The sequence below is a fragment of the Carassius gibelio genome, chromosome B8, assembly GCF_023724105.1.
Source record: "Carassius gibelio isolate Cgi1373 ecotype wild population from Czech Republic chromosome B8, carGib1.2-hapl.c, whole genome shotgun sequence".
In the NCBI taxonomy this organism is placed as follows: domain Eukaryota; kingdom Metazoa; phylum Chordata; class Actinopteri; order Cypriniformes; family Cyprinidae; genus Carassius; species Carassius gibelio.
Window position 1 is genome coordinate 28,457,230 of NC_068403.1, and position 17,441 is coordinate 28,474,670.

General features: G+C 37.8%; 1 protein-coding gene across 1 annotated transcript in view; it reads left to right on the top strand.

Annotated features, from left to right (window-relative positions):
* The window catches only part of cfap74 (cilia and flagella associated protein 74), an 88,789-nt gene extending 72,157 nt beyond the window's left edge, over positions 1 to 16,632 (top strand). Inside the window, exons 24-38 of the mRNA XM_052562869.1 lie at positions 3,478 to 3,611; positions 4,323 to 4,551; positions 5,709 to 5,837; positions 5,944 to 6,050; positions 6,144 to 6,275; positions 6,908 to 7,017; positions 7,098 to 7,153; positions 8,023 to 8,142; positions 9,590 to 9,742; positions 10,668 to 10,764; positions 11,223 to 11,377; positions 13,583 to 13,721; positions 13,814 to 13,929; positions 14,062 to 14,196; positions 16,320 to 16,632. Of these exons, the coding sequence (XP_052418829.1) occupies positions 3,478 to 3,611; positions 4,323 to 4,551; positions 5,709 to 5,837; positions 5,944 to 6,050; positions 6,144 to 6,275; positions 6,908 to 7,017; positions 7,098 to 7,153; positions 8,023 to 8,142; positions 9,590 to 9,742; positions 10,668 to 10,764; positions 11,223 to 11,377; positions 13,583 to 13,721; positions 13,814 to 13,929; positions 14,062 to 14,196; positions 16,320 to 16,427 (1,920 nt within the window). The 3' untranslated portion in view covers positions 16,428 to 16,632. The remainder of the gene's footprint in view (positions 1 to 3,477; positions 3,612 to 4,322; positions 4,552 to 5,708; positions 5,838 to 5,943; positions 6,051 to 6,143; positions 6,276 to 6,907; positions 7,018 to 7,097; positions 7,154 to 8,022; positions 8,143 to 9,589; positions 9,743 to 10,667; positions 10,765 to 11,222; positions 11,378 to 13,582; positions 13,722 to 13,813; positions 13,930 to 14,061; positions 14,197 to 16,319) is intronic.
* Positions 16,633 to 17,441: the final 809 nt, after the last annotated feature.

Consider the following 17,441-nt stretch of genomic DNA (forward strand, 5'->3'; position numbering starts at 1 on the left):
GTAACACATGATGTAACAGGCTGGATCTATCTCACATGCCTTCTTCGTGGGGATTTGTCTCATGAGATTATCAATCTTGATTGTGAGTGACCAAGTCAGAAAATGATAAACTTTCTCCTTTACATATCAATTCTGGCTGTAGGTCAACGTTGAGGTTGAGGCTTTTCTGGAACACAGTGTTGAGAGAAACATAATTCCATCCACTCTCAGCAAGTGTACGAAACAAGATGGTGTAGTCAGCAGCTTTTCTGTTACCTTGGGACATTTGCAGAAGCTGGGTTGATATATCATTTCCCCCTGTGGGATATTCAAACACTTCTCGTAGTTTTTGAATGAATAAAGTAGTCAAATGATCGTCTAAATCACGTCAGTGTCCCAAATGGCTGCAGCCCAGTCGATAGCCTTTCCAGACAACAGTGACATCATAACGGCACATTTCTTATCATCAGAATTAAACTTGTCTTCTTGATTATATAAATAAATCGATAATGGCAGTCCGATCTTTCAAAATGCACAAGGGGAATCCAAAAGGCAGAGACTAGTAGGCAGGCGAGTATGTCAAACACAAACATCAGTCCAAATTAGGCAATAAATCCAATGGGGCAATCCAAGAGGCAATAATGTGAAAACAGGCAGAGTCATGCACAAACAGGCAGTCAGAATAATTAATGGGGAAACGCTTGGTAAGGCAGATAAACTGGCAATACTTCACAAAGTAAAAACATGCTGACTTGTGTTAAATAGTCCCAAACAGGAAATTATTGCAGAAGCAGAGGGAGCTGTGAACAGTCAGTACTCAGGTGAAGGCTCCCTCTGCTGACGTGGCATTACAGATGGTCCCTGCAGTCACCTGGATCCAGTCTGTATCCAGCCCAGATGGTGGATCAGCTTCTAGAAAGGACCTCTACAGCCATGAAAGACAGCGACAACTAGAGCCACAGATACAAATCCCCTGTAAAGACCTTATTTCAGAGGACCACCAGGACAAGACCACAGGAAACAGATGATTCTTCTGCACAATCTGACTTTGCTGCAGCCTGGAATTGAACTACTGGTTTCGTCTGGTCAGAGAAGAACTGGTCCCCCAACTAAGCCTAGTTTCTCCCAAGGTTTTTTCTCCATTCGGTCAACGATGGAATTTTGGTTCTTTGCCGCTGTCGCCTTTGGCTTGCTTAGTTGGGGTCACTTTATTTACAGCGATACTGCTGACTTTATTGCAAATGGTTGCACAGGATAGATACTATTCAAACTGAACTGAGCTGAATGATGACACACTGAATTCAATGATAAACTGCCTTTAACTTTCATTTTGCATTATTGACAATGTTTTCCTAATTAATGTTGTTCAGATGCTTTGACACAATCTGTTTTGCTTTATAAATAAAGGTGACTTGACTTCTACGTCTTGTGCATTCTGAGATGATATTCTGCATACCTTGGTTGTAACGAGTGGTTATTTGAGTTACTGTTGCCTTTCTATCATCTCTAACCAGTCTGCCATTCTCTTCTGACTTCTGACATCAACAAGGCATTTTCATCGAACAATTGCTGCGCACTGGATATTTTCTCTTTTTTGGACCATTGTCTCTAAACTCTAGAGATGGTTGTGCATGAAAATCCCAGTACATCAGCAGTTTGTAAAATACTCAGAATGACTTAAGTCCACTTTCTTCCACATTCTGATGTTCGGTTTGTACTCTGTCATCTTCACCACATCTAGATGCCTAAATGCATTGAGTAGCTGCCATGTGATTGGCTGATTTAGCAATATATATATTACACATTCATTGAGGTGCACTCCGTACCCCGTGATGACAAAGTGAAAACAGAATTTTAAAATGTCTGAATTTTGAACGTTCTATTTATCAAATAAACCTGAAGAAAATATATTCTAACAATAATAATAAAAAAATTTTTTGAGCAGTGAATCAGAGTATTACAATAATTTTTGAAGGATCATGTGAATGAAGTAATGATGCTAAATTTTAAGCTTTGAAATCACAGAAATAAATTACATTTTAATATGTTCAAATAGAAAACTGTTAGTTTAAATAGTACGGATTTATTATTTATTTTTTTTTACTGTTTTTGCTGTACTTTGGATCAAATAAATACAGGCTTGGTGAGCCTTAAAAAATAAAAAAAATCTTACTGTTACAAACTGGTAGTATATATATATATATATATATATATATATATATATATATATATATATATATATATATATATATATATATATATATGTATATATATATATATATATTTATGTGTGTGTGTATGTTATTAATATGAAAATAATAATTTTTTTAATGTCTAAATGACTAAGTCATCGAGTCATCTATTCATTCATTTGATTCGTTAAAATTGCTGATTCATTCAGGAGTGAAGTAAATGGTTCTTTGTGAATAGTTTATTGAATCATTAGGCTTGTTCGACTTGAAGCGGGTCATAACCATCAGACCGACCTGTGTGTGACATCAAAGTACCGCTAGAGCTTAGAGAGCAGGCGATTACTTGTCATAACGTTTATGATACTTTGTCATAAACCGATTGGTCTGTGCAGCGCCACTTCAAAGCCAGTGCATATGCCAATGGTTCAACGTGCCAAATGGTTCACTAAATTCATTCAAAATGTGGATTAAGAAATTAAATGCCGCTGTGGGTTGCTCGTAGATAAACTATTCTGCTTTGTCTTTATCTTCTGGTTGGCAAAATTGAGCAAAACAGACCATTTTATCTAAAATAATACAATATTAACTTCTTAATGAACTGTTGTATAAGATGAGTATCACATTTGCTCTAATGGGATATTGCCCTTAGCCTACTTCTCATTTGATATTTCTTAATTATGTGATGTAAATATGAGACACAATCTCAAACTGGCATTTGCCCCATATCTTGAATTGAAATGTGTTAATTTTAACGCGTTATTTTTCTCCATAATTAATCTAATTAACGCATTGAATTACTAGCCCTAATATATTTACAGATGTGTGTGTGTGTGTGTGTGTGTACTGAATGCATGTATATTTAAGTATTTTGCTTAAATGAATCAAAGTAATGACAAAGCACAGTGTAAAATAAAGTCCAGGCCTGGTCCTCTCTCGTCCTTCACTGTCATAGCTCCTCTTTTGTATCCTTCCGATCTCCTCTGTGGGACTCGAGACCGGTGAGTGGCGCAGGTGTCGCTCATTTCCAAATCACTCCATGGTCACACACAGTAAGGCATAGCACAGTAAAAACAAATCAGAAGAAAACAGAGTTTTGAAGGGGGGGCAATTTGTCTGTAATCTGTCCTGTGACAGGAGGGTTTGGCTCAAATGTGCTCAGATTTAGAGAGCATCTGAAGAATTTATAAAGATCAGATCTCAATCAAAAGAAAAAAGAAAATGAAAATTTAAATGTGACTATGAGATTCAGGGGCCTTGAAGATATATAAATACATGTACAAATATATATATATTTCTTTCTCTTCAGTTTATTGACATCCAGCCTAATGATGGTTTTGGCACTTTGCTGCCTTCACAATGCATGGACATTTACTTGATCTTCAGTCCATCAAAGGCAGGGGAATACAACTTCACACTCACATGCAAAACAAGCATTAACAGGTAAGAAAGCGGTTGTATGAAGGTCTACCTAAGCGACATATTGAAAGACAGCATTCTGCTGAATTATTTTGCACTAAAAAAGTGGTGTCCAAATTCTTAGGGGAATATTTTCACCCCTACTTTATTTTTTTGTTTGTTTGTTATTTGTTGATTAGATGAACAGTTTTGGACTGATGTCTTGTACTGATACCTGTGAGTTGTCCTAGCCATGACGTGACAGAGCACTGCACTTCTTGTCCTGTGTGCAACCATCTTTAGCCACATCTCCTTTAGTCAAAAAAGTTTATTATGTGTGATGTAAGGCGCCCCTTTTTAAGCACATGCGCTCCCTGTGACGTCATAGGATTACCGTCTGCCAATAATCATTGGTGTGTTTCTACACACTTCGGATGGAGGTCACACCTGCATGCCTTATCGTAGTGTAAACACATGACACAGTGTCTTGTTTCCTGCTCAAGGATCCGGGGGCTGTATCTCTAAGATCTTTTATTTATTTCGTCAGAAGGTGTTTGATCTGCCTGGTCACATATGTTTTTTCTTGGCCTGGTCCTGTAGAGATTGATTATAGCATTCAGCAGAATGTCTCTTTTATTCTCAGTGGTTATATTTATGACCATGTTCTGCATGATTATATCTGATTATTTGATTTTGCTTTAATTTATTGATGTTATTTTTCGGTCTTCTAACTTATGCTTTCTATTCTTGACTCAGAGACTTCCTGATTTCTTGTCATGCGACTGCCGTCCAGCCTTCCTTGAAACTCTCTGATAGTTTGGTTGAGTTTGGAGGGACAGCGGTGGGAGACCGGACCACAGCAGTATTGTATGTGGAGAATATCAGCGCCGGGCCTGAGGCTGCAGCTCGGCTCTTCACCTTCTCTGTTCCAGAAAACTCTGACATCACCATCACACCTGCTTCAGGAAGAGTTCTGCCTGGACAGGTATCGCTAATGACTGCTGCAGCTTACAGTCGGCTTTATTATCCTGTTAGGCGAAATCAGAGCTTGCTGTCACATTTTGCTACAGTGAATATTACTCATAGAAAGTTTATTTTTAATAGTCATATTAATATAGTCATATACCTTAATATTGGGACACAACAAGACTTAAATATTATTTTCCTAGGAAAAAATAGTTCACTGAACAATACATTTGGTAAGTACACAAAATACAATAAAAAATTATATTGTAATATTATTAAGATTTAAAATTTCTGCATTCCCATAGAATCAGCATAATAACACAATGTCTAATTGTGCCCTCCTAGATTACATAATGTAAACTGACATGATTTCTGAAGAATCTTGTTTAGTAAAGGCTGTTGAAAATCCAGCTTTGACATCACATAAATTACATTTAAACTATATTCAAATAGAACAGATCATTTAAATAAATTATTACTGCAATATAAAAATTACCGCAATTAGGGAAGTGAATAAAATCTTAATGTTTCAGTTTCTTAGCATGACACACACACACACACACACGTTTGTTTTTGTGAAAAGTGTGCTCATCCCATAGGCGTAATGGTTTTTATACTGTACAAACTGTATATTCCATGGCCCTACACCTAACCCTAACCCTCACAGGAAACTTTGTGCATTTTTACTTTCTCAAAAAAACTCATTCTGTATGATTTATAAGCGTTTTGAAAAATGGGGACATGGGTTATGTCCTCATAAGTCACCCTCTCCTTGTAATACCTGTGTCATACCCATGTCATTATACAGAGTTGTGTCCTGATATGACACAAAAACAAGCACAAAGAAACCTTTCAAATCCTACATCATATAGTGAATGTTTTTTTTTCTTTTATTAACTTTTTGTCGGTGCAGTTTTAAGGATTTTATCATTAATTTTATTTAACTTTATTTACTAGTTTTAAAAATGTAATTAAATTTTTTTTTTTTAATTTACAAAAATAATTTATGATCTAGATGTTTGAAACCAACATACAGAAAATAAACAAATGCATAGATGCTTATGGATTTTTGGCCGCATGAATGGAATGGATCTCTATTATATATTTGCCCTGAAATGTTGTACGGAAATATACTCAGCTCTGTTTATTTCAGCATCCATTTGTGTGCCTTCACAGAAGTGTCTGGTGCAGGTTACATTCAGCCCAACACTGTCTGATGACGTAATCAACGCAGAAGCTCTCCGCTGGAAAGAGGAGTTTCATACTGACACCAGCAACTGCCAACATACAGAACCTGATGCCAAAGTGAGGGGCAGGACAATGTCCAGGACAACCATGCCACTTCTTACACAACATTCAGCATTACCAAGTGTTGAACAGTAACTTCCCTGATATCTTGATTCTTTTACAGAGCAAACTGGAGACCCACTTGCTTTCGTTAAAAGATCATGGCAACAAAGTGATGCCTGCAAATGGCAGCCCCTTCCATTCCCCAAGCCCAGCAGATATTCAGGCAAGGTACGAAGGCCAAGCAGTCTGTGTTTGATGACACTGACATAAGGGTCAGGGGACAGTTGAAAATATGATTTTATTTATAATGTTTCTTTACAGCTCTACTGAATATTTGGCTGTAAAGGCTTCACTATTGCGCTCTTTCATTGAGCGTCACGTTCGTTACATCATATCCTGCTTCATCTCTTCTTCAGACATAATTCGGGAAACATCGGAGGAGCCCAGATACAGGTGATGTCAGAGTACGGTTTTGAGAGGGACTGATACATAAAACAAGTTTTAACAAAACCTCTTCAGATGTTCAGAAAGAAGGTTCACAAAGTATTTTTTATGCTGTAGTGCTGTAAAAAGTGTATCATTAGGTTTTTAACCGAAACCTATGAATGCATAAGAGAGACCTTTCATAAACCAAAACTCAGTGAGATACATCTTCAATGCATCAGTTAAAGAAGGTTAAATAGCATCCTTTGCCGCTGTGTAAAGCTCATACACTCAACAACTCTCAACTCACTGGATTGCAACTATTACCAGGTTATCTTATCGTTTAACAACAATAATCAAGAAAATGTGTTGTGTCATGAAGCAGGCCTTTGAGTCACTACACTACAGCAGTCACTCACGGTGCCAGGTTGAAGGTTTGTGATCGTGTCATAATGTTTTTGTGACTGTAGAGTCAGTTACATGACACTTTCGGCTCAGATGATTGGATTAAAACAAAAATGTTGTCTTCCGAAACTAATGAACAATGTACATCCTATGGAGCTACAGAATTTAAGATGAATGGGAAAAGCAAACTTTCTTGTTGTAGTATGTTGCAGTAATGTCACATCTCAGAGCTCACTGAACTCAAATGTGTTGTGCAGCCCACATCAGACCCTCTATCTGGAGCTGCACTGCCCAGCCATCAGACCAGCATTACTGCTCATCACTGACAGTGGACACAACACCGTCCACTTTAATCAGGTGGCAGTAGGTAATAAACATTCTGCTGAACTGCTGTTGCTGTTTCTGCTTTTATCTTCCAGTTCACTTGCAATTGTGTTATCCTTGTAGGTCAGAAAGTGTTGAAAAAATGTGTAATCCAGAACATTTCTTCAGAGACTGTAAAGGTATCTTTCTCAATCCTTTTACCAAGTATAGCATTGTCATACTCTGCATAACCTTATCACCATATTATCATGTCCATTGATGCAGCAGCATCTTTATATACTTCTGACAGCAGCGTGCACATATAGTGGCTTGTACTGTTCATCTTCTTTCTCTTCAGCTTGTGGCAGCCATCAGCAGTCACTGAGTTTGATGCTTAACATTTCAATAATTTGGGTCAATGTTTGCTGTAAGCAAGTCTTGCAGAAACCCTCTACCTGCCCTAGCTCCACCTGTCTTGATCTGCAGCGGGTAATTTCATATATTTAGCTGGCAGTAGCAAGTCTCTAAAATATGAAAACATATCAGAGTGATATGACCATTGCTTTATGGACATTTTGCTGTGTTTATTATAAATTATCCATGCACATCATTATATATTTATGCCTTCATGGTAATTAATTGAAAACATGAATGTGCCCCAAGTTTTATTCTAAAAAAAATCAATTTCACTCTCATATACTGCATGTCAAAATAGGGCAGAAAAGATGGTCACAGTTTCCATTTCATGTTAAATGTAAGTAATTTTCTGTTGAAAAGTCATTGATTATGAAAGTAAATAGTTTCAACTCATCTTTAGTTTTAAAAACAAAATAAACACATGCTCTAGGAAATAAACTTTAAACCCTACCCACAGGAATTACATCAGTAATATATTGAGCTACAAAAACAATCCCATTTCAAAAATAATCATTCAAACAAATGTGCTGTTAAAATACAATAACTACGAGCATCACATTTCTGCTGTTAACCTGTACAATGTCATTTTCAGTGTATTCAATGCGAATAAAACCCTGTGTTTGATGAATATCACTCTTAACCTGACTTGTAGCTGACATCATCACTGCTGGATGTGACTGGGCCGTTTTCTGTGCTGAATGCCATGCGTCCCATCGCTCCTGAAGACACACACATGATCCTGATCGCATTTACACCCTCTCTGGCCAAGAAGGTAAGCATTGCTTCACTGTTAGACAGTTATTGCCCCCCTTACACAGATTATAATTATATTATAAAAAAAAAATTTTTTCTGCATCTAAATTTAAGGCTCTGCTACACCAGCTGATTATAAAGTAGATATAATAAAATGCAGATGCTGGATGAAGTCTTTAATTTTAGACAATTTGGTAATAGCTACAGAGAAATATGTGTAAATATGTTGATTAAACATGCTGTATTTAAAGGAATAGTGCACCCTAATTTACATTTGCTGAATACTGTAATTCCTCATTTTAAATTAAAAGCGATAGCGTTCCAGTGGACAGAGATCATAACATTAGCACAGAATCAGTTCAGAATCAATCACCAAACGAATCAGTTTAGTTCAGATGTGCTCTGTGTGTCGGTCTGCTTCACGCTGAATAACGCATGCGCAGTATCATCAGCTCCTCGGTTCTCGAATCGGACGCGTCAGACAGAAACGCTTCTTGGTTCAGTGTACTGGTGATCCGAAAACCGGCAGTGGGCGTGTACGTTCGTTATCTGGCTCTGCTGATTATCCACACAAATTTTCCCCCCGCCTTTATTTAAGACCGGCCTTTATTTGTCCCAGTTGACCATGCCCCTGTCCACTATCAGAGACCCGGCGTTTATTTGACTACCCGTTTTTATTTGAGGAATTATGGTAGATGAGTTATATCTTCATCAGAGCAGATTTGGAGAAATTTAGCATTATATCACTTGCTCAACAATGGATCCTCTGCAGTGAATGGGTGCCATCAGAATGAGAGTACAAACAAATAATAAAAACATCACATTAATTCACATGACTCCATCAGTTAATGTTTTGTAATGCCAAAAGCTGCACGTTTAGATGAAAGATAGGTGACCCAGCCTAGGGGTGACCAATTACTGTGTTGTTTTGATGATGGGCTGTTTGGATTCTCATTCTGACGGCACCCATTCACTGCAGAGGATCCATAGTGAGCACGTGATTTAATGACATGTGATCATCAGAATCTCACAAAATCTACAATATTAAATGCCTTGATTAAAATGTTGTAAAAAAAAAAAATGGAAAAAAAACATTCACATGGATCCTTGAAAATTACAAAAAAATGCTGCAATAGGCAAGCAGTTCACAATGTCACCCTGTAAAGGAATGCTACACTTCTGCACACATACCTATAGACTGAATACACAACTACAGGATATCACCGTTTCCACAAACTTCCATTTTCAGGCCCCAGAAAATGTGAAACCAGTGATGCCCCATCATTTAACAAAAACATCTCTCTTTACCCATTATTCTTATGATTATAATACAAACTGTGTTTATTTGGGCTGAAATATGATCCAGCCATTTTCTGAACAGTTTTCGTGAGATTCATTTGAACACACCAAGATCTGTATTTCCCCAAAACTGTCACTGAGCTCCGTGCCCATTTTTGTTTTGTCAGTACTGTGAAACACTGGAGGTGAGCTGCAGTCAGATGTCGCTGGAGCTCACATTGTGTGGTGAAGCTGTAAATCCCATCATCACCTGCTCAAATGAAGGACACATTCACTTTGACTATGTTCCTGTGAATGAGAGCGCCTCACAAGTGTTCAGGGTATTGACTCTACATTGCCATGTCTTAGTGCACTAACATCACATTCAACACATTGACTGAGGAAATAGCCGACGCCTTTTGACAGACAATGCATTGTGTGCAAAAACACAGTTATCAAATCATACATTCTCAGAAAATATTTGCAAATATGGTACCTTCAAGGTTACAACAGCTTGTGATTGTACTATCAAAAGAACATGTTTACACCTTACCCCTGAAAGGTTCATAGTAGTACCCAATATCTCTAAGGTATAAATATGCAATTTTTAGGGGTAGATAAAGTGTAAAGTTCAATATAAACTGCCCACTGTTGTACTGCTGTTAAGGTAAAAAAATTTTTTTACAAATTCAGCATATGATAGCATAAAATGAGCCATTTTAGCATTAATAGTGTCAAATTGATGCTGCAGTTCAACACTAGAGGTCACTGTCACCACAGTATAATTCTGTTGACCGTGCTTCTGTAAAATATCCATTCATTATCGTGGCCTTGAACAGACCATAGCACTGTACGTACTGTAAGTCACTCTAAACACAAGCATCTGCTAAATTAGTGCGTTAAAGTGATCAAAAACGACAGTGAAGATATATTTATAATCTTTATAATATACAAGTTTTTATATCAAATAAATGCTGTTCTTCAAACAAGACTTGATTCATAAAGCAGTGCCGAAATGGTGTAATTATAACATCAAATATTACTGGAGCATCAAATCAGCGTATTGAAATGTTTTCTTACGAACCATGTCACACCTGAAGAATGGAGTGACAGCCACTGCATTTTATTTTAATGAAGCCTTGGTGAGCATAATGTTCTTTCAAAAACACAAAAAATGTACTGAACTTTAGAGCAATAGTGTATAGATTTGCAAGATCTGGATTGTAAACATGAATTTGGTAACGAACTGATTCTGTGTGTGTTTAGCTGCAGAACATGTCCTCGCTGGATGTGCAGTTCAGTGTGCTGTTAGAAGGACAGACCAAGCGGATGCTGGCTCTCATGGACTCCACCGTACACCTGGGTAAGTTACAGACACACACACTGAGGTCTTATCTCCTGTGGAGTACACGCATGTGACTGCAGATTTTCAACCTGAGAAAACGTCACCCAACAGTTCTGCAATCTTTTAATCAGCCCTTTCTTAAGCCCTATTTTACAGATCTTCCCAACCATGTTCCTGTTTCTTGTGTGGTTGGGAACCACTGCTTTATTACACGTCTTCTCAAGTCATATAATACCTTTGTGTGAGCAACTAACCTAAGATTTTCTTTGCTAACAATCCTTTCCCTCAGCCATAGCAGAGTATCATTCATATGGGGCTTATTCAGACTGGATCAACATGAGGCTCATGTGTAAATGATGAACGCCTCACAACCTTAACCTGAACAGAACAGGCTCATTTACTGACATAAACATGACCATTCTGCCTAAATGTATGAAATCATTGATTAATATCATCATCATCATCCATCCTCTCAGGTACTCAGAACTACAGTGGGATGAGCGTCTTCCGTGTATCACCGTCAGGGGGAGCGATTACTTCTGCAGGAGCGCTTGACATCACCGTGACCTTTCACCCCGATCATGAGAGTCTGCATTACAGAGATGTTCTCACAGTGCAGCTCATGAACAAAGTTAGACACGTTCATCTACACACCAATACAGCTCACATTCAGTTTTATTCAGTGTGTATATACTTATTTATTATACATTTTTATTCAGAGTGCAATGTGTGTGTGTGTGTATAAATATATAGAAAAAAATAAACAGCAACATATTTTACTGTTACTAAATAACAACATGTCTCATTGGGCAAAATTAGATGCACATTTGGCTAGTGTGGTGATTAATTTCCCCACCTGTTAACAATATAATTATGAAATATGATTCTAAGGCTATGTGTACATTAATCTGGATACATTTGAAAACAGGTTTTTTTATTTCAAAAGGCTCTCTCTTACTGCTTATGTGTAAAACATAATAAAAGCTCACTGAGATGATACAGCGAGACGAGACGTAATACAATTCTCAAGCTACTCTTCTGTCACAGTCATTTTATGAGCAAATTATCTCAACACTTACTGCTATAAAGTAATATATGAAAAAAACATTAATATATTATAATATTAAGTATAGTTAAAATCTATTAACACATTTACTGACATATTGCCAGAGACTTACTCATATAAAAATTATAATTAAACTTTATTTGGATAACTACTTGTGCACAATGTACATTTCTTAATGTTAAGCCTAAAATGTGTTTTAATGTCACTATCGATGAGGATTGCATGATCTTTGCATAATAAAGGTCTTTAAATGCAAGATATTTAAAGTTTACCTGAAGTATACTTGCAATAGCTCCACTTTAGCACAATCAGATTTACTTCAATATATCTTTAGTTGGACTTTAGCACTACCACTACTATTAGGTACAAAAGGAGTTGTTCCCATTAAAGGGGGGGGGGGGTGTTGAAATGCTGGTTTTCACTCAATATCCTGTTAATCTTGAGTACCTATAGAGTAGTACTGCATCCTTCATAACTCCAAAAAGTCTTTAGTTTTAATATATTCATAAGAGAAAGATAGTCTGTACCGATTTTTCCCGAAAAAACACGAGCTGCTGGAGGCGTGACGTGTGGGCGGAGCTAAAGAATCACGAGCGCCAGCAGGCTTTTGCGTTGAGAGCATGTGGAAGCTGTGACATTACCGTGAGGAAAAAAAACATCATCCAAAACAAACCATGGCTAACAGTCAGATTCAGTCGTTTATTTATGATCCAGAATCAGATCCAGAGGCTGAAATTTAACAAGAGCAGCCTCAGCAACGATGTCTCTATGTGGTATGTACTGAAACTGTATATATTTGCTTAGCGGTTTTGGAAAATGACTAAGTTCCACTTTATGTCGTCTTTCTTTTTTTTTTTTTTAAGCTGTACATGTGGAAAGTGCAGTTTGATGACAACATCGCAAGTTGTTTACTTGATGTGCTTACGCGCCGATAGCTAAGTTAACAACACAGAGATATTTTAAGCAGTTTTACTCACCGCATGCTGTTCCAACACACAATCGTGACCCTTTTTCGTTGGGTTGCATTATCCTTAAGAAATAAACGATGTGCAAATCCGGCGTCAAACTGGGCCTTTTTTGTAAAACAAGCATCTTCGAAATGCAGGGAACAAACACAAACACTTGCACAACTCCGTTGATGCTCTGTAAAAATAAACTCCATCCACTGGTCCCTTAAAGCTGTTTCTCGTTTGGTAATCTGTGCAGGGTTGTCTTGCCCTGGCAACCAAAAACACACTTCTTTTGTGACATTTGGCGACGCTCTCGCTCTGATCAGTGAAGTCTGTTGTGCTCTCAGTGCTCTGCTATACGGGAGCGTGCTCTTCCGGCAGAAGTGCCTCAGGACCCATATAAGGAAATTCTGCTCCATCTAACGTCACACAGAGCCATACTCGAAAAAAACTTTCCGAAACTTGTGACAAACCGGTAAATTTTCTGTCATCTTTGCAGGAATGTGATATGACGTTTATACAAAGTAACATACAGTATCTCTAGCAACACTGTGAAAATGATTAGCACATAACCGGCACATGGACTGATCTATGAGTGTAATATGCTTAACATGACTTTACATGCTTCCAAACATTGCCTCTGTGTGGACCACCGCCCAGAATATAGAGAAAAATTATATTCCAGCTGTATTTAGATTAGTGTACACATCGCTGTAAAGTCTGTTCAGTTACACAGTGTGCTTCATGCACAGCAGTTCTGATGTTTTGACAGTGTTTTCACAGCATAAATGAGTTTGTTTGTTTGTGAATGTACTGATAGCAAACGGTGTGTGCGCTGGAGCTCCGGGGTTCTTCATGTCGACACAATATGTTTGTCTGTGGTGGGGATCCAGTAGATGTCTGTTCTGAATCACTCATCCCATCTCATATATACACATCAGGAACCATGAAACATGAAGGTACGCCTACTTCTTTATTTTATTTTTTTAACTGATTGTTATCCTTGATTTCATTGTCTTTGTCGTTCTGTCACAAACTTGCACATATGTAGACAGCAAGCGTTTGCTACTGACACTCAGGAGTGAATATCAAGAGGGGAGAGCAATCTTAGCCACACGCAGACTTCATGTTGGATGTATCTACAACACAAAACCAACCACAAAAAAAGTAAGCAAACAGTTCAACACAGTGTCATCTGAAGCCATGTTTCAGTTTAATTTGAACCGGTTCATGCTGAGATGATTGAAAACAACAGATCAGGAGTTTGATCCTCTCTTTATCTCTGCTCTCTGTTATCAGACGGTTGAGTTTACCTGGGAGAATATCTCACCTGTTGAGCAGCTGGGCTTCAAAGTGGCACCGATGCAAGGCAGTGTGGACGCAGGACATAGATGTCCCATCACCATCTCCTGGATGCCACCTAGTGGTCTCGCCGTGAGTATTGAAATCTTAGTTTAAAGGGTTAGTTCACCCCAAAATCTAAATTCTGTCATTAATCACTCCTCATGTCGATCCAAACCTGTAAGACCTTCATTTATCTTCAGCATACAAATGAAGACATTTTGAACTCCAGAAACGTAGCAGTAAGGACATAGGTAAAATAGTCCATGTGACATCAGTGGTTCAACGTCAGTTTTGGGAAGCTATGAGAATACTTTTTGTGTGCAAAGAAAACAAAACTAACAACTTTATTCAACAATTGTTCTCCCCAGAGTTACGGTCTTCCACCATGTTAGAAAGTAACACAACGCATATGTATGCTTTACCCTAAGCGTGAACAACTCTGATTACGTCGAATACGCTCTTGGGAACTCTCTAAAATGGCAGAAGACATAACTCGGGGGAGAAGAATTGTTAAATAAATTAAGTTATTTTAGTTTTCTTTGCAAACAAAAATTATTCTCGTACCTTCCCAAAACTGTAGTTGAGCCACTGATGTCCCATGACTCCTCTCTATTTTACAGATGTCCTCCCTATGTTTCTGGTGCTGGGAACATTACAGTTGCATCGCTGTCTATGTGAGGGTCAGAGAGCTCTCGGATTCCATCAAAAATGTCTTTATTTGTGCTCTGAAGATGAACAAAGCTCTTACAGGTTTGGATTGACATAAAGGTGAGTAATTAATGACAGAATTTAAATTTTGGGGTGGACTAACCCTTTAACTTAGTGTTTAGGTCATAGAATATCACAAAGCTTTCTGAAAGAGGCACACACAGAACCCTGCAGCAAGGAAAGCCTTGCCTGTTATTTTACCATGTTTAAATTTGAGCATATTTACTCTCCTGATTCTCCAGAGAAGTCTGCAGATTCTGTTGGGCCTATATAGTCAAAGACCACATCAGTGTCAGTCCCTCTCATAGGTTCAGTCAATGCTGCATCAGTAGTTGACACTATGGGGACTCCCCCCAGGTGTGGTCATTTCCTGTAGCCCAACCAACAACACCAAGTTAAAGCTTGAGAGATTGAGGAGAAGGTATTTTCCCTCTCTGTCTATCTCTATTAACCATGTTTCGCTGGTCAAATACACTTATGATGAGCTGCGTCAAGCCCAGTGTGGCTCCATTGATCTGAATGAGATTGGTTGTAGTTTATTTAATACTTCCCCCCCTCAGTTGGGAAGAGATGATGCGTTATACTGAGCCACTGCAAGTCTTAACTTGGACTGCCCTAATTTGGCCCAGACAGAAACAGAGTCGAGTCGAAGTTAAACAAGCATTTCTTGACTTGTAATATTGCAAACTTTCTTCCAATACCTCCTTTATACGAATCTGGATCAGGATATTTGAAAGTGAAAGTCGTGATTACCCATACTCAGAATTGGTGCTCTGCATTTAACCCATCCAAGTGCACACAAGTTCTGCAGGTCAACAGCAGTCTTGCATGTTGCATTCTGGGCCAGCATCATCACAGGCACATTGACCTGTAGTCAAAGCTGCTTAGCCTTTGGCTCAGGTTGGTTGTTCCTGACTGTTTGTTCAGCTCATACAACAGTGGTTCACTCCAAGCAGCAAGGGCTTTGAACTGCAGAAAACATGTTTCATGCTGGGTACCCTTCGCATGCAGAGACAAGAAACCATTTTATACCTCTCTTAACGCAAGCTGTGGTTGTGTATAGGCTCTTTCCCCACAACATCTCGTAGTATCTGATTTACCTGATATGGGCTCAAGCAGTCACCTTATGGATTGGGACCATTATGTTATAGGAGTCAGCCACAGTGTGTGTGTTGCCTCTTTTATACATCATATTTAGTGTAAAAGTGCTACTGGGCACCACCTACTGGGCAGTTATACAATCATGTTTTAATCTTATCCTGTTCTCTTTCTCTGTTACTTGTGCCATAATTTAACTTTCTGAAGAACTGTTCAGTTTTTATTACTGTGAACAAGACGGATGTTGTTTGAATTGATTTGAATTAATCAAGAGTAATCTGGTAATAAAATTAGTCTTATTCACAAACCTGTGTGTTACAATAATCCTGGTGTAGTTTGCATGTTCCGCCTCACCTTATTCACACTCGGTGTCAGTCAGAAGTGTGTGTGTGTGTTTTGTCTTCCAGCCAAGCTCTGTGGTGCAAGCGTGTGCTCTGCTGACGGTGAGAGGAGATGAGACTGAGGTTTACCGAGTCACGCTGATGGCCCACACTGATACAAATACAACTACATAGAACTCCATTCTAAATCTGTGCCAGGATTATTATTATATAATTCAACGTCACTGAATCCTGATATTTGTTTAAATCTAATTGTAGTAGAAATCCACTTATATCTCTTATACAGAGCACAAAAAGGCCACAAACTTATATGTCATTTCTGAATTACTTTCTCTGTAATGTGCCGTCAATTCACTGTGCAACAATAAATAACGATGTACGAAACATTGTCAAGGATCAACTTCTTTTTACGTATATTTACAGTGGTGGCCAACATTATTAGAACACTGGTATTTTCATCAGCTAAAACTGGTGTTAAGTCTGTTATTTATATCTTTTGCCATTGTTTGTCTGTAGGAAATATCAGTTTACATTTCCAAACATTAATTTTGCCATTAATTGTAATAATCTGGTGATTTTTATTTGCAGTGCTATCTTCACACTGTTTTGGTTCCTTGCCGCTGTCGTCTCTGGCTTGCTTGGTTGGGGACATTGAATTTCCAGCGATTTCATTGACTTGATTACACAGATACCATTTCAACTGAACTGAGCTGAGCTGAGCTTTATGATGACATCACTGAATTCAATGAGAACTTCCTTTTTGCATTATTAACACACTATTTTCCCACATTTGTTTTTTTTTTAGTTTATTTGTATTTTTTGTGTAGAAAACTGTATTAATATTATAAATAAACCTCAAGGAACATATAATAAAATCCACATCATGGCCCCTTTAAGGGTAGGTTAAGGTGTAAGGTTAAGTGTAGGTTACTATAGGCAGATATGTTTAAAATATTAGTACAATGTAAAAATGTGCAGACACTAAGTGCAATTAGTGTTAATGATAAATCCCCAGTCCATTTGTATACAGGGCACCAGTGATAAAGTTATGGCCCACCCACTTTGAATTGTGACTTTGAATCTAATTTGAAATTAATTAAAAATAATAATAATAGTAGTAGTAACCATCTTTTTTTGTATGTATATATATATATATATATATATATATATATATATATATATATATAT